Source organism: Aythya ferina (genome assembly GCF_964211825.1).
Source record: "Aythya ferina genome assembly, chromosome: 17".
NCBI classification, from domain to species: domain Eukaryota; kingdom Metazoa; phylum Chordata; class Aves; order Anseriformes; family Anatidae; genus Aythya; species Aythya ferina.
Window position 1 is genome coordinate 7303732 of NC_140316.1, and position 22846 is coordinate 7326577.

General features: G+C 37.2%; 1 protein-coding gene across 3 annotated transcripts in view; it reads right to left on the reverse strand.

Annotated features, from left to right (window-relative positions):
- The window catches only part of SPECC1L (sperm antigen with calponin homology and coiled-coil domains 1 like), a 70508-nt gene that overhangs the window by 11892 nt on the left and 35770 nt on the right, over positions 1-22846 (reverse strand). For all 3 annotated transcript variants that reach the window (XM_084538892.1, XM_084538890.1, XM_084538891.1), the window contains 4 exons: positions 19035-19125; positions 17092-17175; positions 15191-15347; positions 12277-12379 (listed from right to left, as the gene is read on the reverse strand). In XM_084538892.1, coding sequence (XP_084395018.1) covers positions 12277-12379; positions 15191-15347; positions 17092-17175; positions 19035-19125 — 435 coding nt within the window. The remainder of the gene's footprint in view (positions 1-12276; positions 12380-15190; positions 15348-17091; positions 17176-19034; positions 19126-22846) is intronic.

Genomic DNA, 22846 nt, shown 5'->3' on the forward strand with positions numbered 1-22846 from the left:
CACGTGCCAGGACTCTTTCTAAAATCCCTGAAATGAATCACATGCTAGTATTTCTGTTAGGACAAGGTTTTACTTCTGTGCTTCAGCTGCATTAATAACCAGGTAAAATTTGTGGAAAAGTATTTTTTTTTTTCTAAACAAACCATTTCTATACAGAAACTTATGTGGACAACATTGCAAACAGAAAATAAGTTGTCATTGCAAATAAAGATCTTCAACAGATTTAACAGCAACAGCAGTAAGGAATCAAGTTTGGGGGATTGAAACCAAAAATGAAATATGCAGTCTTGCACTCCTGATCCTTTGGTTCCAGTAGGAAACTCAGTGGTACTTGTAAATCAGCCTCCTGAGACTGCATACAAGGTTACTGTAAAAAGAGGCAGCCTTGTCCAAACGAGTTATGAACAAGATGCCTCAGTGACCTTTTAAATTACTGTACACTTGGCTGTTGGCAGTCAAACAATGCTACAGAGGCTAAGTGGGTAGCAGTCAGTTTAAACTTTAATTAACAAACAACCAGTGACAACAACTCAGTCTTTTGCCCCCCCCCCCCTTTTTTTTTTTTTTTTTTTAAAGACCTCTTTGAAGAAAAGTGACTATGCTTTAATACCTAACTCTCTTATCTGGGTTTTAGCAGAAGCTAACCAGCTCCCCTACCTAGTTTTTAAAGCTTTAATACAACAGGAATTATTTATAACCTTCCATCACAGAATCACAGAAATGATTGCACAAGTCACCTTTTCAGCTGACACAAACTTAGCAGGCATCGCAGCCTTTGACAGGACAACAAACTTTCCGTCCCTCTAGCAGAAGGACCCACATGGGATCCATTTTAGAGGCACCAAACATGCTGACAGCTAAGGCAGTCACATTTCTTGTGAAACTGATGATCTGGATTACAAATGGAAGACAACTGCAATCCCCCCCCGCAACTGAGGGAAAAAACAAAACTAAATGCAATTTCTAGAAGAATGTGAGGGAAATCTCCATTTCCTGCTCAGCTTTAGCACTTTTAATACAAAGTCTGCAAAAGGCAGGTTCAGATGACGGTGACGTACACGTACGTGCTCGCACTCACAATGCCCAGGGCAGTGGTCTGAGCCCTGCCTGCCGCCCAGCCGCCTGCTTGCGAACGGAAATGTCATTGTTGGAGACCCCCAGTCTGTGGGAACGTGTTCTTCACACAGCTTCCTCAAGCCACAGGGATGGGAAAATAATAATAATAATAAAGGAGAAAAAAAAAAAAGAAGCTCTCCCTCCTTTCTCCTCAAGAGACAGGAAATTGGATTTAAATCAATGCATGTTTAAAACTTTTTTTGATGTTACTTAAATTAGGCAAACAAATGCAAGGCACGGCACGAGACTGGGGGAAAAGGGAAAAATACAAGAAAGGAGGGATGCTGGAGCATTGCTGAATCTGATTTTCAGTTTCCAATATACCAGTTTCCAGTCTTGTGACTTAATGCTGCTTAGTTTCAATGAGTACCTAATGAATTGCTACTACGGAAGAACACACTATATGTACTGTAGATTGGGAATTCATAAAGGCTGTCACTGTATAATCAAAATAAAATTTGATAGTACCTTGCCTCTCAAAGCTTACTATTACTTTGTTTATTTTAGATTGATTGGCTATGCACAAAGATAACTGAGCAACTACTAGAATGATAAATAGTAGCTACAGCTCATCACCTGATGTTGTTTACAGCTTATACAGCACAGCAAAGGTGCATTGCAATGAAGATTCTGAAGAAGGTTTTGTGTCTGGCTACAGGGAGAAACTCTCCCAGGCTACTCCACACATTTCAGAGGCACAGCAATATTTATTTGAAAATGCAAGAGTTTGAGCTGGAACACCAGCATCACGGAAGCAGAGGAGATCCCAGTACTGAGAGATGGAAGAATACACAGCCTTCAAAGCAAAAATAATCACTAAGATTGGAAATTCAGGAGTACAGAGAACGAAAAAGCAAAAAATACAGTGCTGTTAAAGCAGCGAGCTAGAACAGCGATCTCTGCAGCAAGATTCAGGATGGGCATCAACAAGCAGGAATGCATTCGTCAAAATCAGAAAATATGATGCCTCCGTGATGTGTATGAGAACAGAACCTACACCTGAGGTTTAACCCTGTGGATGAAGAAGAAAGATTAGTGCTCAGACTATAAGAAAGAAAGAAATTGCCAGGTATCAAAATAGTCTGCAGACAGTACAGAATAGAACTATAGAACAATGGTGCTGAAGACAGAACTCCTCACACAATTAAAAATAAAACAAACAGGAGGAGAGCTGAGCTCCAAACTCAAGACTTTTTTTTTTTTTAAAGAGCTCTGTAAGTTTACTCACTCACCCCCACAAGTGAAAACGGGACAAAGTGCTGAAAATAGCAAATGAAACTAAGAAATTCATTTTTCCTTAAACATTATAGCTGTATAAGCAAAATATCACTTCAAATACTATTAACATCCACAGAATGTGAAATTCTGAAAATAAACAATGGAAAAAAAAAGAGACTATTTTAAAAAGTTCACATTAAAGTTTGGTTGGTACTCAAGAGGAACTTGGAAAACCCCGTTTTCCTAAATCTTCCTGAAGGGTCCAGCTTTTATTATTAAGACAACAAGCAGAAAACAAATCCATCATCCAAGAATCTTAATGTATCCAGAGAAGCTGAATTAAATACAACGGAAGGAAACAATTAAAAGGAACTGGTTTCTGTTTCCAATTGCTCCAAGCATTAGGAATGATTATTACCTCTTAGACTGAAAAATTGTTATATTGGTCAGGCACAAATCTAGAAACTGGACAAACTTAAAGTTTAATCTTTTACATAGGGCTTTAAGCACATAAATGGCACTTTTAAATACAGCATAATTTTATTTCCCAAATGCTTTTAACTACTTGTGGTTTTTTGAAAAAGCTTGGTCAGTATAATGAAATCAATCTTGCATTAAGCTCTTATTTCTCAAAGACTTGACGGTAAACAGAACATCAGCCTAAGATCTCTGACATAATTTCTTCTTTGTTACTGCTTTTATTAAGTAATTGGCCCTATTAAGAGAATTCTGCTGGAATCTAGTCCGGATTTTTTCTTCAAGCCATTTCAGACCACAAAATATTAAAGCAATCGAAGGACATACTTTCAGATAAATTGTCAAATGAGGAATAAGCCTTGCTGGAGAGAGGCGAACCAGGAGGAGTTATCAGTCCTTGTCCATTAACTTTTAACACTTAGCGTGGGAGTGAAATCACTTCTAGTATTATGGAGAGATTTTTCACAAAAAGCATTTCTAATAGAGTTAAGCAACAACCTGTTGTGATAAGATCCGTGGAAGACGTGCCAACCAGGAATTGCAAATTGAGTTAGAAGACTGATTTTTTTTTCTAGAGACAAAGTATAAGCAAGAATATAACATTTCAAGTAATCAAACAGACCAAATGCTATAGCCCACCCTACAGCTCTGACCAAGTGGGAGAACAATCAATGGCAAAGGAACACGCTGGTGGACCCACAACCAAAAACATTTCAAGCATGACTCAAGATCCTGTTAAGACGCAAAGAGCACAGTAACAGAAGTCAACATAAATGAAATAAATGAAATAAAATTCCCTTGTGCTCACAAAGAACAAAAAAAAAACGGTAAGAAATTTCTTCCTGAAATAAGGTTGAAAATGTAATAGGAACAATGTGGTCCATCAACTTAGGCTGAAATATGATAGCGGTTTAACTGTAAATGAACTGAATTTGAAGATGAGTCAGCAGTGCGCAGCAATGAAGGCAAACTTTGTTTTTGCATCATTAAGGCTGAGGGATGTGATTATTACACTCTACTGGGCCCTTGTCAGGGTATACCTGGAGTGCTGGACAGAGTTTTGTCCCCTCAGCTCAAAACAGTCATTAAGAAATTAAAGAATGTCCAGCAGAGGGTTACCAAGATGATTACAAGGTTGAGGAACTTGACCAATGAACAAAGGCTGAAAGAAGCAGGTTTATTCAGCATGAAGAAGAGAAGTGATCAGTCTTCCAAGGTATTACAGAGAAGATGGAGCTACCATCTTCCCATGGCTGCACGGTGACAGGACAAGAGGTGATAGGCACAGTTTGCTTCCAACGAAATTCTCTCTGGCTGTAAGAAAAAGGTGTTCACCATAAAACAATTAAGTTTCAGAATAGGGTGTCCAGAAAATGGAGAAATCTCCCTCCCTAGAAACATTCAGGACTGCTCAACAGGGTTCTGTACATCAGTCGAAGGGCTCTTCCAACCTATGACTTTTCTAGAATGTTTTTTAACCAGTGTAATAGTAATTTTAAAATTGTGTTATTGTTTCATTTTTTCCCCTAAATTAAGAATACAGGCTCTTTTACAATCAGAGAAAGTATTTTTTTAATGCAAGATACAAATATCATCTATAATTCTGATGCAACTTTTTTTCACCCCCAGAAAACAATGCTGCTAAAAAAGCTACAGAAACCATGGTTTCTAACTTACAGTTACAAACTAAGGACAAAGTTTCCTTAATTATCTCTTCAGCGGACATACCCACATCTGTCTTCAATCTCCCTGAACTACAAATATTACAATTTAGGCAGAGAAGCATACCACATAGCAACTATTTCACCAGCCCCTGCTCCACACAGTAAAGGATGTTCCCACATCCTAACTCAGGCTGGCTCACAAATGAGTTAGGACATAAAGAAAATAAAACCATGTGTCTATGTCTCTGTTGTATTAGTTAATGAAATAAGTGGGCTGAGAAAGCAAAAGCATTAATATGATTCTGTACTATAATATATTAAACCATTAAAACGAGATTTGAGGTTTAATTTTACAGACCTTGGCAGGCTTTTTACTGTGGCAGAAAATTACCATTAAAAAGCTTTTAAAAGCTTTTAAAGACACACAAAAAAAGAAAAGAACATCCATAAAAAAATAGAGGTAAACTACTAAATAAGTCTTCCCGTTAAGCTTTCAGAAGACTTCCTAGAGTGTATTTTCCCTGCAGCCTTTCCGTAGTATCAGTCAGCATCACCCTTCCTTTAGCAGGTGCAGTGGAACAGCATCTGGTAACGCCTCCAAGTTACAAAACTCGCTACTGGAAATGTCCACAATCCATCTCCTACCAGTTGCTGACCCTTCCCAACACCACAGCACCACACACCTGTGCTTACAGGTTTGCAGCAGCGCCCTGCACCTCATGCCAGGCACTCTGCAGACTGTAGGGAAGCCGTGACAGAATCGTCTGAGCTGTGCTCACTCTCTGAGTTTTATCCATCTTCCTCTCAGGTAGGGTTGGCTTTCCCACTGGGGACAGGCGTGTCTATTCCCACCCAATCCATGCCAAAGCTCACCTTGGAAAAGTCTTTGTGACTGCACGTGCCAATGGAAAGCGAGGGCTGCAACCAGACTTCTCCCCTGAGCAGAGATCAGCCTGTCTCTCGGTAGGAGGCTCAGCCCATAGTCAGCACTGGGGTTATGCAGGCAGGGCTCTTATGCTGGGAACAGCTGGATCCATCCCTACCAGATGGCTTCCTCTAAAGCAGGGAGATCAGCTCACGTTGGAGGAAAGGTAACTTCGGTACCACGTGGCAGCGTGACCAGCAGTCCATCCCACTCCTACTGTCCTTCAGCTGTACCTTCTGCAGACCGTACAGCACGGCACACCACAGAATCCACCCTCTGGAAACCAAGTCTTGAAGACTTCCCCTTCCCTTCTTGGTGTTACTCAAAGCGAGGACTGTTTCTGATACTAGCACTGGATTCAGACTGTCACCAGGCTTGAGGTTACAAACAGCAAAAGCCTGATTGCAAGTGCTGAGGAAAAGACCCAAGATGTGCAAACTAGTGCTAACTGCCTGGTTTTGCTTGCTGGACCCCGCACCACGTTAGACAAATTTGACTGTCTTGCAATCAGTGAAACTGATTGCTGTACTGATTCCCAAACCCTGGATTAGAGCTGAGGCTGTCAGTACTTCTGGCAGTAGGTGACATTGTGAAAGTATTTCTGGAATAGACTCAAGAGCAGTCCCAACCACTGACTCTTCATTTCCAGTTCTGAGAAGGCAGTAAACGGCAAAAATAAGCTATCAAGAGCCTTAAATATCAACTGTTAATGCTTCTTTCCATGCTTCCAATGCTTCAACCAAGACATGTTATTTTTCAATTTTGGCACAAAGAAGACCATAAAAGGAGCAGTCGTCCTCAAAAAAAAACAATAATAGCTTCAGACATTAACATTTGAAGCATTAACAGAGATAAAGACAGCTCCATAATTTGCTCTAAATTTTGTCATAATTAAGTCTAACAAGCTGACATTTCTCTTGTATCAGAATCCAAACCAAACAGAAAAAGGAAGTATATACTTCCTTAATTCAATAATTTTTGGCTAAAGCATCACAGCTTAAACCAAGGAGAGAAGTGTTTTGGCAGCCTGACTGCTTTGATGAATCAACCAGACAGCACCAGGGAATGCATGCACACCCTGGAATCATTATTTCAGCACAGGCTTTCATGTGCACAGCATCTTGTCTACTTTCTGTGCTTCTTTAAAGTCAACAGAATAGTTTAAGTAGAATATAATACCAGTGTTTACAAAGACACGTATAAAAGAAAAATTTTTGATTTTTAAAAAGGCAACCTGAAACAACTTCTACCTTTAACTTTGTTACTTTACATTTACAATTTGAAAAGAAATTAAAGCATTTCTTAACTGAAAGGTCCATTCAGTCACTACAAATATTCAAAATACACAGAATATGATGTTTGCATTATTATCATGTTTGAATGACAAAATTAACTCCTGTTCTGGATTACTTATTGAACTCTAGTATTTTTACGTGGATGAAATCCTAAGTACATCCTACGATAATCCATTTTTGTTTTGTTCTGGCCTCTTTGGGATATTCATCAGCAAGAATAGCTGGTACTGTAACTGAACAACAAGCCACACAGCCACCTGAAGATCGCCTGCATGCTTGTTCTGACCAGCCCATTTGCAACCTATCCTCAATGGAAGCAAAACACTAACTCCAAAAATAACCTGCCAAATCTTAGCCTTTGGTAGAATCCTAAACTTTTGCTTTCTTCTGTGAAACTGAGGTGAAGAAAAAGAAAACAAGGCATGTGCATATAAGAAAATAATTATTTTGATTGATGCACACTGAATAGATGATCTCTTGATATACTCATCACCTTTTTCTTTCCCAGGTACCATTCAGTTGTCAAGAAATCTTCCACCCCCCATATTAGATACTTCTCCAGGTTTACAGAGACATTGCTCTTTCCAAAGCAAATATTGGACTTATTTTCATAGAATCAGAGAATGGTTTTTGTTAGAGGGGACCTTAAAGATTATATAGTTCCAACCCCCCCCCCCCCATGGGCAGGGAAGAAACTTGATTTTAAAAATGAAGTTTCCATTTCAAAAAAAAAAAAAATAATAATTTACAGCTACAGATACATATCAGCAATTTCATGTTACATAGTCTGCTACAGCAATAAAGCCCAAGAACACTGAGTTAACTGAGTTAAAGCCCCATTTCTAACATAATTGACCCAAACTACCTTAATTTGGTCCCACAGCAACTGCCTCTGGAAAGTCAAACTCATACCCTCCTACACAGCCAGATTCATTTTAAAAGTGACCAAGAAATGCACGAATCCTAACATGTTGACTAAACATAATGGAGTCTTTAATACTGTTAGTCTATAAATAATTTGATACCCTCCAGATCAAACAACCATTTTTTAATAAGGGCTCAAATCAGATGTACTCAGTGCACACAATCATTTCAACAGGTAATTATCCTACTGTGACCAAGTACAGTATTGTCACCAAATTCTGTATGTCACCAGAGTATTTAAAATACAAAACTTAGCTTTTTTTTTTTTTTTATTGCTGCCATGTGGATAAAAAGTGTGGCTTTTTTTTTTTTTTTTTTTTTTTTTTTTTAAGACATGACTTGATCTGTACAGGTACCAAAAGCTAGGAGGTCTTCCCAGAAAAGGCATCGTTCCAATAATTAAAGGTCAGGTAATTCAAGGCTACCTTATGGATATCTTTCAGTGCATCTGTCATTAGAAGGCACGGAAAACTTAAAGAAAGCAATTTTTTCTATTCTTGCAGCAACCTTGTGACAATTGTTCTTTTGTGTTAGACTTCTGGAAGTGAATCCTCTCTCAGAATGCTGACAAAAATGGAAAATAAATTGAAATATTGCTGTAGATAAGAATGGGTAAAGGATGTGCGTATCCTGTTTATTGGCCCCATTCTTAACATGAAACATGCATGCTCACGTCCTTTTTTGGATTTTTATTAGTTATGTACCCAAAATGAAAGTAGCTGTGTTTCAGCTAGGGTAAATGCTCTGTAACAGCTGGATGGGATTGTGTTGTGCTTTAAAGATATCTGGAATTTATGACAGTTTTATGACACTGCACATATTTTAGAGGAGCCAGGAGGATTCTCTTCTCTCTGGAAAATGCAGCACTTGGCACTGAACTCTGAATCAGTATGTCAGGCCCTGAGTAAAGCTAACACACGATCACATTTCAAGTATCCTGTGCCCTCTTTGTCTGAAAACTAATGGGAGATTCGGTGCTCCTTTATCTATGTGCTAAAAAAAACACAACACACATACACATACCTTATCTTAAGAGACCAACTCCGCTCTTTCATGGCTTGGGGATCTGTTGAGTCCTGAATTAAACTCACACTATCTTAGTGAGTGCAATGCTGCCTGGACTGAACAGCCTCTAGATAAAAGTTGATAGGGAAGCTGCCTGCTGTTAGCTCTGCAGTGACCTTCTGCAGACTGCCAGTCTCAAAGCAAAGCATCAAGGAGCATTCTTGCTTGCAACCAGCATTCAGACTGCATGGGTATTAAAAACAACAATACCAGAGAAAGTCATACAGTTTCTTTCATCAGGAAGAATTTCTTATTCTCATTGGCTGTTTTAACCTTTTTTTATTTTATTGAGGTACTCCTCAAAAGAATGCTAGGTTTGGAAATACAGTTAAATATTGTTTCATGACTACAGACTTTCTATTAATATCAATTTCCTTCCAAATTTCCTTGAGTATATCAAGAAAACTGCACAATTTAGTAATTTATTATCATTTTTAAACAGAGTTAAGAACTAGTTTTGTGTTGTTTTATTTTTCTTTTTTAAAATCTTAAGTTTCTCACCTCTGTGAACGCATTACAATTGCTTTAAAAAAATCTTATGTGGAACTATGTATTTGTCAGAATTGCAAAGTAAAGTTTGGCATAAAAGTCTGTGAACGTGTATGAAGAGTTTAAAAAAAATCCTCCCACTATAATGGGCTGAAATAAGAGCACCACAATGCTATTGTCTTTAAATTATTTAGCGTTCACAAAATTTCAGGCTTCTAAAACTGAGATACTTAAGACTTCTGATTAAATGCTTAAAATAATTTTCTGGAGGGATAGGAGAGCAGAAGTAATTCTTTCTTTTTATTTGAGCAGACAAAAAAATACTGGTTGCTGCAAGCAACTCCAAATACTGTATTCTCCAAAAGGACCTTATGGATACAGGAAACCTTCTGTCTGTGAAACAGTACAGACCTGGGATGTTTCCCCCCCCCCCCCCCCCCCCGTTAGGATTTTCAACAAATGGAATAAAAAGCAGCTCAAAAACTACAGCTCGTCTTCAAAGAGAATAACGCTTAATCATATGCTGCTGCTCATTAATAAGGGTAAGCCAACAACACCACATCTTGTTTTTAAAATTTTAAGCAACTGGCAGCGCACCCATAACTCTGTATACTTTAAGCTTTTTTGTTTGTTTGTTTTTTAATTTTAATTAATATTTATATTTGGCTATTTGATTACTATTTGTTAGCCTATTCAACTGATTTCCAGTATCCAGTGCACAATACGATGCGTAATACAATTTTAAATAAATGTATGCATAGAAAATTACACCCGTGAGACAGTCTCCAGATGAGACTGAGAAAACAAAACTGAAGTGTTTGTAGCTGGTAACTACTGAAAACACAAACACATCTTTCCACGGGTGCAAAGACATACTCAAATATTGGCTTACAAAGCTGAGTTTTGCTTATCAATCTAGTAAGACTACTAATATGTATTAAACCCATTGAAATAATTCTGTTGTCAATTTTGTCCCACTAATAGCATGCAGAAACAAAAGCCTTTCAGAACTCCCTTTTACTCCCACCTTCCGCATCTCCATCCTCCCCCTCAAAATCAGGGTTAAACTCTTCCAGGTCATTTTAGAACTTGTTAAATGAAAAATAGGTGCAAGCTGAGTCTAACGTTTTTATAGCTAGCTGGAATCTGGACCTACAGCCATTCCTAGAGAACAGAAGCAGGGACATTGAGGACTTCTCTGTGCCCTCTGGCTCACGTGGCAGCTCAGAGCCAGGTGCCGGCTGGTAGCCAGCATGCAGGTAGCCCTGACAAGCACGTGCTGGCTCCTGCCCAGACGGCAATCCAAACACAAGCAACCGGTGACATAGGAGGAAGGCAGAGGTGGTACGGATGGGAAATGCTGGGTGTAAAAGGGATTGTCACAGAGTATAGGACACTAGGAGGAGCTGGAGGTGTGAAAAGGTGCCCTGGTGATATCTGGGGGAGAGGGAAGGAGGAAGAGACATGGTCATTATTTTGATGCCTGTTTACTGCCTGTCCCTTTTGAATCCACACTTTTAACACAAAATTAAAACCCAGCAAAGCTTCTATTTCCAAAAATAGATCTGGTATTGATAATGTTTCTGAGATGTCAAAAAGCTAGATAATCACTATTCAGAAAGAATACAATGTTAGATGTATTTTTAACATTAGAACACCACTTACATGATTTCAATCAGAACCGAAATCCAGGTGATGCTGAAAAAAAGCTAAATTCTTTACAACAAAGACGAAAAATGAGTATGCTTAAAGTGGAAGACATTCTTCTCCAAAAACTAACGTCATGTAACCTCCTTGTATTATCCTGCTCCTTCAAAAGAAGGCATACATTAGTTCTACAGATGTTACATGCTATGGTTTCCAGTAGCGACAATCAGTGAACAATATTACAGTTGTTGAAGCAAGTACAATAAGTGTCAAAAGCTATTCTTCTACTACCATCTATAAAGTTCAAGAAGAGTAGTTTTAAACAGCAATCTACACAAAAAAAACTCTTGTACGTGCACACAGCTATAGAATGAAAAAATTGGATTTTTTTTTCCTATTACTTTTCCTAATCAGGTAAGGAAGCTGTCAAATTATTATTTCATTTCAAGACACTATGGGAAAATATTTTTGCATTCTGTTTTACAGGATTTATACAGAAATATAACATCCTGCCTTTTTTGAAATGCGGGGAAGGAGAAAGGCTCTTTCCACAAAGAAGCTTATCCTCAGAAATAGCACAGTTTAGTGCTAGACGTGCCAGAGGAAGAGGGGGGAGGGATTATACCACAAGCGTCTCCATTGTACTGAAAGACGACTTTTCCTATGGATGGGCGATCATCCTGTTATGCGGCTCTGAACTTCCTCCTGCATTGTGAGTCTCAAGACATGGAAAGAGTAAAGTTCTTAAACTGAGGATTGTGTTGGGAATTCCAACCACTTTCAATACAAGTTAACCAAACAAATACATCACGGTCAGACTGTTAACATCCTGGTTTAGTTTGCTGAAGCCACTATTCTTTTGAAAAAATAATGTAATCAGGAGAACTCTGGATAGTTATCTTGTTACTTCTTTCGGGTTCTGATAACATTTGGACCAATTGAAAAAAATCTGGAACTGCACTAGAAAGCCAAGTACAAAACGCAAGACAATGCAACCTTTGCAAAACAAACTGTCCCTAAATAGAGACTAAATGGGAGCACACTGACAGATCCAAATACAACCAGACTAACCACCTACCAAAAAATCTCTCCAAAATCCAAGAAACATTACTATACCTGCATTTGGGAGACTATTAACATTTAAATTGCTGAAGTTCCAACTGTAGCTGAAAGTTACAGTTTCCAAAGTGCAATCTGTAAAAGGCTGCTGTGAAGTGCCTCAATAAGAGGCCAGCTACCCCCTTAAGAAAAAAATCATTAACAACGTGGAGCAAAGTGACTAAGGAGCTATTAATGTTAGGTTAGGACTTGTAGCATGTGTTCCAAGAAGAGTACAGTACATACCAGTGCCATTGCAATCTATGCAGTCAACTGTGGAACAAGCTGGCTTATGCTATTGGCAGCTTCTAATTTGTTGCAGCCTCAAGTATGCTATGTTAAACAACCCTGCAGTTACCTGATAGCCTTCTGTTTTTTTCTGGCACCACTTCAGCAAGGCATTTCTCTTGGATCCTCCATATTCTCTTGCTAGGGCAGACAAGGGATCTTTCCTTTCTTCCCTAGTAATGAGGGAGAAGCACAATTTATAGCTAGTAATATATCTTAGACAACAGAAATACATACTGCGAAGTTCAAAAAAAAACACAAATTATTGTCATAGTGAAAGTAGCAAGGTGCAGCATTACTGAGTGAAAAACGGAATACACAGAAATACCTGTAGACTTGAAAATTATTTTTGAGGAATTCTTTCATTAGCAAATATTCCCCCCCCCCCACACACACACTAAACTTTTTTCTAGGTATTCCATTCTCAATGATATTTTCTTAAGAGTTTAGAAAATTCAATTCACAACACGTCAAGTTCCACTTGAACCATTAAGCTAACTCAAGTGACTTTATTTTGTATTTAGAAAGAGAATAAACTGATGCTATCTCTTCTGCATTTCATGGCTGATTAGAAATGTCACCTTGAAACAACAGGTTTGCATATTAGCTGCACGTTGTTATTAACAGAACATTTGCCTGAGAACTGGAGTTCTCAAAATGGCAGGGGCAGATCTGCTAGGTTGATCTGCTATTTGATACATCGGCACAATAATGATTCACTTTTTTTGAAAGCTGTTATTGGGAACTAAGCATTGGTTATCAATTAATTTCACCTCCAGTGTCAAATTATCTCAAGTCATTTCTTCTTGAAGGCAAGACTGAGGAAGGGAAGAATGATCTTATCCAGGTAGACCACTTTCTTCCACTTGAGTCATATATATTACAACCCTCTCTTAACTAGGCTTCAGAAATGAGCACTTAGATTAAAATAAATAAATATATATTATTTCAGCCCATTCCTCCAGCCTGTCCAAGTCCTCTGGATTGCACCACAACCCTCTGGCACATCAGCCACTTCTGTTTTTGTGTCATTGTCAGACTTGCTGAGGGTGTACTCTGCTCCATCATCCAGACCATTAATGAAGATGACAAACAGATCTGGACCCAGTACTGACCTCCAGGGTACTCCACTAGTAACTGGTCTCCAAGTACACCCTAGGCTGCTGACCACCACTATCTGGGCCCAGCCATTCAGCCAGCTGGCAACCCACCTCGCTGTTCGCACACCCAGCCCAAACATCAACCTCTTGTCCCTGAGGATCTACAGGGGACATGTCAAAGGCCTTACTGAAGTCCAGGCTCAGAAGAGGTCAAAGAAGGTCATCAAAACAAATAATGATGGGACTGCATATTTAATCTACAACAAAGATTATGAAACACTATGAGAACTTCAGCATAGAGCTTTGGGACAACCTATGAAAACTCAAATTTCAAGTTCCCTCTCTATGCTAAACCATACTGTTTAGCCATGGAGGAGCTGTACAGCCTGTTCTCAAATTCCAGTAAATGCACATGGTTTATATCAAGTTCTCTCAGTTATGAAAGCCCAGCTAAAGGAAATAAAATAACATAAGTTGTATGCAGACAATGAAAAATAGTTTGACATACAAGTCTTATAAGTTAGTGTATTAGGTTAACTTAATTCAAAATCAACAGAGCCAATAAAGATTCAACTAGAACAGGAACAGTAAACTTCAAATATTTGTTTTAGTGAACTATAGCAATAACTGTTTATTTTACCACGACTTTCAGAAAAAGGTAGGGGAAAAAGAGAAACTCAATCACAAAAACATACTCAAGTCCAGCAGCGGCACTGTGAGCAGTGTTCCAGAGAGCCCATTCATCGCTACGCACCCACTCCTGCAGTCTGCACTGCTCCTCCTGTTGTAGGGCTTGGAATTTCAAGCAGTGCCTAGGCAGCTTATTATCAAGATTATAACTGTACAATTACTACATGAAATACTACATATCTGCTACAGTCTGCAGACTGCCACCCATGCAATTTTATGCTATGAGTTCAAAGCTCATATACAGGTCTTTTAGTCTTTTTTATTTCTGCATATACTTGGTCTCAAGTGCTAACATACACAATATACATTGCTGCTGATAAAGTAACCACAGATCCAAACTCAGCTTAATTTCTGCACAGTGGAAAGAACAACACATACATGTTGCAACTGATTTCAGGAACGCATTTTCAATATCCTCCACGGCTGTAAATATTCACAATTTTATAATGTAATTATTACATATTGTAATGTCTCAGAACATTAAGGATTTAATGTTTCTGCTGTACAAAAACTCTCAAGAAGTTCTGTGTCAAATAGGTTTAAAAAAGTCATTTTACCTTTGCCTCTCAGTTTCCCAATCTAACAGGCAAGACTGTGTACATACTTTACTTGCATAACATACGGTGTAAATACTCTGAGGTTCTTGTAGCTGATAACATTGATAAATTTAAACCTTTTCCATCTGTAAAGGTTTATCTTTTTATCATACTAATAAGAGAGAGGTGCCTGGCCATTCTTACTTAGACTTACATTATGATTTCAAGTGTGGTACAAATAACACAGGCCAATTCAGTCCTGGCTATTCAATAGTGTCTGGAATTAAGACCCAGTCATACTGCTTTTTGTCCTCAGCTGTGACTACTAAATTTAAAGTTTATCACGTTTTCTCCAAGTCCAAGTCACGCTGTAGCTCACTTCTTGGATTTGGTTTCATGGTATATTGAACTGATGTGATGATATTATTTAGTGACATGATTTAGCTTTCTTTTCTAGTGGAGCATAAAATCATGGCATTGACCATATAAGCTCTAAAAAGTATACTGAGCTGGAGGAAGCACTTTGTTTCCAAAGATTGTTGTTGCATGGGTAGCAGTAAAATCTGCAGTCTTGATGCCAACATTATATCCTAGATACACACAGACAGATAGCTATGAAATTAACACTTTTTGGTGTATAACAGAAAAAGGCTTTTACCTTATTCGACTTCTGGTTGTAGGGGTGACTGATGCTGTAGGGGAAGATGAGAGTGATAGCTGTGGTGAGGTGGTACCCATTGCCATGAGAGATGCTGGAGATGCTCCATCAGGTGCACTGATATCCCGTTTGATTTCTTCACTACTTCTTCGAGAGACTATACAGTGAAAAACGTCCATATATTGATCATTTGCCAACAATAAAACCTTTTGAACTTATTCCTGCTCTCTAACAAGCGTTAGTTCAGAAACCATGAAAAGAAATCCATATACAGTCCTAGGCTTTGACATTTTTCTTGGTACTTGCCACTAAAGAGGTATCAAGTATTTCAAGTGCACGACCAACATTTTGTTTTGACATACAGGCTCTAACTTAAGAAAATGTGATGAACACATCTAATGGTATAATGATACTTCATTACTTCCATTTAGAAGACTCCATGAATGAAAATAAATTTTAACATCAAACCATACACTTTTTCTCTAGTCCATGAAGTTATGTCACTAAAAAAAAAAGTAATTTAGTTAATAGCTGCTTTGTTTCCACTTAGTTTTAGTCAAGAATTGACACCCAAGCGATGCTCTGGACTTGAATTACAGATCAGCAGGCAAATTAAAGATTGACCTGAGACCACCAGACAAAACGTTTTTGTCAAGAAAAAAAAAAGAGCAAGCATTACATTCTGTAGAATGGTCATGTTTTCTCTACATGGAAGAGATCCCAGTTAACAGTATGAGGTTTGCCTTTTATATCTACACAGTTACACATTTGATTTGCAAACATAAACAATAGCAACTCTGCACAGACTTCAGAGACTTATTTTCTAATGACTTATGGCAAGTAAATTAGTTCATAAATTCCAGACACTAGAAGTTGAGAAAAATTATTTTGGGTGGATGTTTTCAGTACAAATCAAAATGAGCTAAACCCCTTTTTTTCCCCTGAAACCATTTATTCAAATATAGGGATCTTAAAATATATACATATATATGCCTCTCAAATCAGTTCTGCCTAGTTTAACAGGAAGTACCATTTTTTCATTATCCCACTATTTATGCTACTAATCGTAAAGATTTGTCTCTAGAAGCCTTTTAAAACTTATATTTTTCAATTCTTAAAAAAAAAAAAAAAAAAAAAAAGAAAAAGAAAACAGTTAACAGCAAAATGCAGAAACCACCAAGAGTAAAAACTGGAAATATTTGTAGGTTCTGCCAGTCACCAAATAGACTACTGTAAAATGATTTACTGCAAAACTTTTGTCCTACAGAATGGGTAGAAGTTTTGCTAGGTAACATGGGAAAATATTTACATGCATTAGGTAACATACAAATATGCATTTGTTACCTAAAAAGAACAATCCTCCAATTTTAAAGGAGAGACCTTCTCCAGCCATTGAAAATAATTCTTCTCACAAACAAAAAAGGAATAGCTCAGCCAGAGAAGGACAGAATGTTTCTCTGTCTCACTCGCTTTTTAAAATATAACTTTTACTGCTTGAATGTAGGTTAACAGCCAGGTAGAGTTTCTTGGAACATATTAGTCAGCTGTTACGTGCATGATTGACACACAACCATACAGTATACTATCTTGGTACAAATCTCTATATGCAACAAGAAGGACACTAGAAAAGCAATTTAAAAAAATCTGTTCTGTTCCATTTGATGCAATGAAACTGCATTTATTTATTTATTAACCCATTGGACTTAACTCTTCTTCCTCATATACTTCAACAGAAAACTCAAACACTGAAAAGTAAGCTATTCTAAATATCCAATCTTTTGAAAAGACCTCAATAGTCTGAAAACAAAAGGTGTCTCTCAAAAAAGAGAAATACATCTATAAGTACAGCATTGAAATGAGAATTCCTAATTTTATTAGTCATCTAGAAAACGTGATATTACCTGAAATAGTTTTGGCACTTTCCATAGCGGGTACTCTTGGCAAAGATGCTGGTCTGCTGGTAGACGACGTTCTCAACAAATGTTCTAGACAAAGAAAATGAAGACAGGACACCATTAGCAAAGATTCCAGTTCAAGTAAGACATTTAGATACGCATCACAAATACTGCCTACCAATGCCTGAGTTTGGTTGCTTTAGTGAGAGCAATAGATTTTATCTGTACAAAAGAAGGCCTAAAATTTGCTCATTACTAACAAAGTTCACTATGAACACATCATGACCTTTTTATTCCTTTTTCAGTAAGGCCTCTCTCACAGTTGCCCTGTTCTATTAAAAACGAGTTGTAAAACCAAAAGTCCAAGCAAGGAATCCCCATTTAGCACACTGGAAAAAATGTCTGATATGCCATTCACAGTTTGGAGTGGTAAAGCAGATTGGTTCTGTGTCATCCTCCCTCCCTTTTTTGGTCTGTTTGGTAATTTATTTATTTTTTTAAATACAAACGTGCTTTCCTAACTTTCCCATGAATTGGGGTCAAAAAGGTGCCTTCATTTTTCCTACAGAAAGATTGGTTCAGCCTTCTGACGATGAGTGAAATCAAACTTCAGCAAAACTAATTTTATGTAGCATTTAACCAAACCTAGTTTTTGTTAGTTTCCATTTAAAATTAATATTCCTTCAAATAAAACCTTTAAACTTTTATGCATAAAGTTTACATACTCATGTTGCTGTAGATATAATTACAAGGCAGCAATTTTAATACAAAAATATGAAAAAGGTGAACGAGTATTCAAAATAAAATGGTAAACCCACTTCACTAGTTGAAAACATGACATAAGGAACATACATTGCTTTTATATATATATATATATATGCACACACACACACACACTTGTAAACAGGAATTCTGTCAGACATTCTCTACCAGAATACTTTCCTGCTCCTGCATTTAACTAATCGTAATGAAAACACAGAAACTACAGAAAGCATGTCAATCATTTTGTGTTTAAGCTTATGTCTACCCATGAACTCTGTAACAATTAAAGAATCCTAAACTATCTTCTTGGAAAGGCATTTCAATATTCCTAAAAATATCAACATTTCTAAAATTAAAACTCCAGCTGCACTGAACAAAACCTCAATATACATTCAACAAAAGCAAGAAGGAAATTTGGCACGTACGGACTATTATGAAATGCTACCAAAAGAAAAAAAGCACCCTTTATAAAACATCAGACTTCAGGAATACCAAACTGAGAGGAAATATTCAGTCTGGAGTCATATGGGTATTATCTTAAGAAACATCTACAGAAAAAAAAAAAAAAACTAAAACAGGCATAAATCAGAGAGCTACACCCAACATATGATAGCCATTCACTCTCACAGGAAGAGCACATTGTGAACATTTTGAGAGACAAAACAAAGTTCACACAACAGGGAAATATTGGAAAACAGATAAATCAACACTCAATTCCATTCCATTTTTCACCTGGCTCCTGAAGATTCAATACTTAATAAGTTTATATTTTGTTATTCACATGCAATACAATTACAGTTATCCTCCCGGTTTAAGTTTGAAACACACACACAAACCACAATACATAATGTAGCCCCAGAGGTGTGCATTTTTTAAATCTGGAAAGCAGCAGCATGATATATCCCTAAGATCTTGATTTTGCAAGTGATCTCAGTTTATATACACACATTAAAGCAGATTAATGCCCATTTACTAGGATATAATTGTGTTTTTGTTGAAAACTCAAAAAAGCATCTTTTTGATATGTCACCACGTGTGAAGAAAAAAGTAATAAAAACACTTACTTTGCATTTAAAAGTCAAAATATTTTGCTTAAAAAGCATCTAATATGATAATGATCTGGATATGACATACAACAGAAAAAATACTAGCATTGCTGAAAAGTTTAAATGAACTTGAATAAATACCTTGCACAGGGATTTCAGCGTAGCTCGGTCTTTTGTCTGTCAGTGTAGCAAGGGGTTTTGAAGTGGAGATCGGTCCACTTATGGAATGTCTCTGAAACAGAAAAATCCTTGTGTCAGACAATTTGCTACATATAAACCAAGCAGAACAAAACAAAACCTCTACAAAATACAATTTCTAAATATTCTTTCCATACAGGAAAAAAAAATAAAATATAATTTTTCATTTGTCCACACCATTGCTAGAAATTCGTTCAATTTTTTTCATGACATGGTTCACCCTGGGGACCGTTTAATGAAGGCTTTCCCTCTCATTCTGAATGAGAAGTATCATTCCCCTCAGCTTTACCTATTGCTAGGAAAGCTGCAAAAGTCATCATCTTAACACTGTCTTTTCAAATTTTACGTAAAATGTTTAGCAATTCATAGCTTCTGGCAGCTTGAAGTGCAAGTGTATGATCACAGATGCATCTTGCACATAATTTAATAACCACTGGATAACACTGAAAATAGCGTTTTTTCCATCACACAAACAAAAAGCCACACAAATAAAAACTGCACAATTCAATAATTACCCCTACACTTCCTGAAACTTATATCCAAGTGCTGAAGACTTAAGACTGTCAACAGATATTTTTCATGCTTTTTGGTTTTGCTTTCTTTTGAAAAAATGATTTCAAAGAGCCTACTGCAAGTTACATTACATCCTTATTCACCCTTTTACATTAGATTCCTATATTTAATCATAATAAGTCCAGTAATGTGTTTATCCTGAAAACTTTCAGCTCTCCATCTGGCCCAAGATTAGATGAGAAGGTTAAATGAGCCTTATCTTCATAAAATAACAAAGCTCAGATGTTTCTCATGCCAAATCATGTAGGCAAGACAGACATATCCAAAACTGTGATAAACAGAAATTTGCAGTATATACTTTGTCGCATCCTGTAGCACAGGCAAGATTACGGGACTACTTATTTGTCATTTTGGGCCAAACTAGGATTATGCTTTTGTGCTAGTAATCAAATGGAGAAAACAGCTACCAACATCCAAGAACCAACTAGAAAACACAGTGTGAAGAATTTTATTGCTTTATATATCAAAATCCTGAGGTATTCTACAGATTATTCCCTTAAACGTGTAAATAAAAGTGACAGTAACCATGAGCCTTGCACAGTGCTCCCCACAACAGCTTCCCATAAGGGTTGCTATTCCAAAGTTTCATTACCTTTATATTTCATTTCACCCTCTTAGTATTTTTATTCATTGTTATTAAAGAAGGATTATATCAAAATGAGAGCCTTTGTTTCCAATATATAAGTAAATGAAACATATACAATAATCAATGAGGTTAAAAGAAAAAAAAAACTTGTCATTTCGGCTGGCTCTGGGATTGCTGTTAGAAAGGCAGAGCAGTATAGAGCCTCTGCCAGGAAAGGAAGGTACACAGAGCAGGCACGCTGCTGGATCACCGTATATCTTTATCACTTTCTCAGCTTCCGGGTATCACTTAAAAACAAACATCCTTTACGGATATCGTCAGAAAACGACTGTGGTACTCAACTGATAACTTGCTATGTATCAGTATTGTCTCCTTGTTATAACACAAGCTGTTTGTTTTTCTGCTTTTTGCTCCTGTTGACACTGCAGTCTGGGCTTAACTTCGTTGTTACTAGTTCCTTATTAAATATCTTACTGTTACAGCTACCAATAATAATGTAGTGACTCAGGAAATTCAAGGAAAACGATCCAACCAGTATGTTCACATATCAAGTTCCACTTGGCGGTATCTTTACAGTAGTAGTGCACAAGTGTCTCTTGGACAGTAATTTTTCCTGAAACATTTAACAAGTGTTAAGAATATTTCTGCTTGAGTGACCTGCCGAATTTGCAGATTTGCCATTCATTTCATTTACAAAACACATCTGATGTGTAATGAAGCAAGTATGGATGCTACCAATCTCTTGATATATAGCTTTTTTCCTTTGACTAGAAATACACTCGAACTTGTTCAGTTGCTAAACACCATTTGTCCCTTACACCAGTGTCCAGATTCCTCAACACTACATAAAAGAGGATCAAAAGTTTAAAGGAATCATATGCATTTGAGGCTACTCATGGAAATTACCAATGGGAAAGAAATTACTAATGATGCTTTGCCATCTGTGTTCCCATTCATCCTACACTGAGGTCTAGGCAAAAGGAAATGTTAGAACCTTTAAGGAGTACTTTAGATGGGATGCAATAAAGAATATTGTTTGGAGTTAAATTAAATGATTTTACGTTGTAGTCTCTGTATAATGTAATTACAATTAAAGACGTTAAGATTATCAACAGTTATTTTCCCACAGCCACTCTTAGCTCCTGCTAGCTAGCTATTAGTCATTAGATTTTTTCTTTTCCTTTTTTAAGATGAGTAACAGCCCCAGAAGAGAAACAGGGACACAGGTCAGAAAAAAAGAGAAGAACAAACATCTGACACTTTAACTATGACAGGATGGATTAATCCCTTTAACTCCAAATATTTTAACTCTGACTCTTAATTGTTGCATCTGCTGTTGGCTGGGGAAAGAAACATGACCTTCAACCACTATCCAGGTACCTATTCCTGACGGGTACTTTGCACCTCACTGTGTACTTACCTACTTCAGTAAGATATTTATGCCAATGTACCTACACGTGGCAATTCCAAAACAAACACAGCTCTCTGCATATTACGTAGTTACAATGTGGAAGTCTGACTGAATTGCTTGGAGCCTGAATGTTTGTATGCTCAAAGCAAAGCTGGACATTCACTGATGAGCAGGGAATCCAGAACCATGTCTGGTTCCAAGAATCTTCCAACTACAAAACTGAAAAAAAGTACTCGGCGAAGTTGGCAGTTACACCTCCTTGTCCTTACACTCCTTTCTAGGCATCTGCTTTGATGCCTTTTTGCATCTCCACTCTTAGCAGACTACCAGACGCAAACTTTCTCGCTAAGCATTTGGACAAACTCTGAAGGGCTATTTTAAATTCTGAAAAGCAATCTCCTTATACAACGTTTCCCAACTGTTTTGCAATATTGCTAAGCTATGGTAAATAACCACTATGCTCCACTATGGGTTTGGACATAAAGCCAGAAAGGGGTTTTGCTTGTTTTCAGTTGCAAAAATATATTTAAGAACACCTCCCCTTATCCATGCACGCATTACTGTGAAGATAAACAAATCAAGCAAAACCTCTGTAGATTGAGGAAATTCATGTCACAGTCCAATATAAAAATGAAATGATACAGGTTATTCAGAGACCACATATCAATGCAGCTGTGCTTGGAGAATCTTTTTGACAGCTAATCCCTCTTATCGTGATATCAAAACGAACTGAGTTTCTCAGTATTCATATTTCTTCATATTTCCTGTGTGACTGCATTCAAAAGCACCTGACATTAACGATAATAAGCATGGCAACACTCATACCAAGATCATCTCTTCCACCTTTACTCAAGATCTTAAACCATAGATGTGTTCCGTAAGATGAGAGAGCCTCTACATCAACTCATATTGCAACTACTTATAAAAATACTACTTTTCAACTACAAGAGAGAAAAAAAGTAAAAAATAATATAGAAGACAACAATAGAAAACAAAGTAGTAATATGAAAATGAAGCAAAGGAAAAGATGAAAATTGTTTTTGAACCTGAACCCCTTCTCTATCAGAAAACATCCTTTAAATGAAGTTTATGTAACAGAGATCATAAATCCCAGTTGCTTTCAGCATAATTATAAAAACTTACAAGAAAACCACCTATCATCAAAGAAGACAATAGAAGCTATTT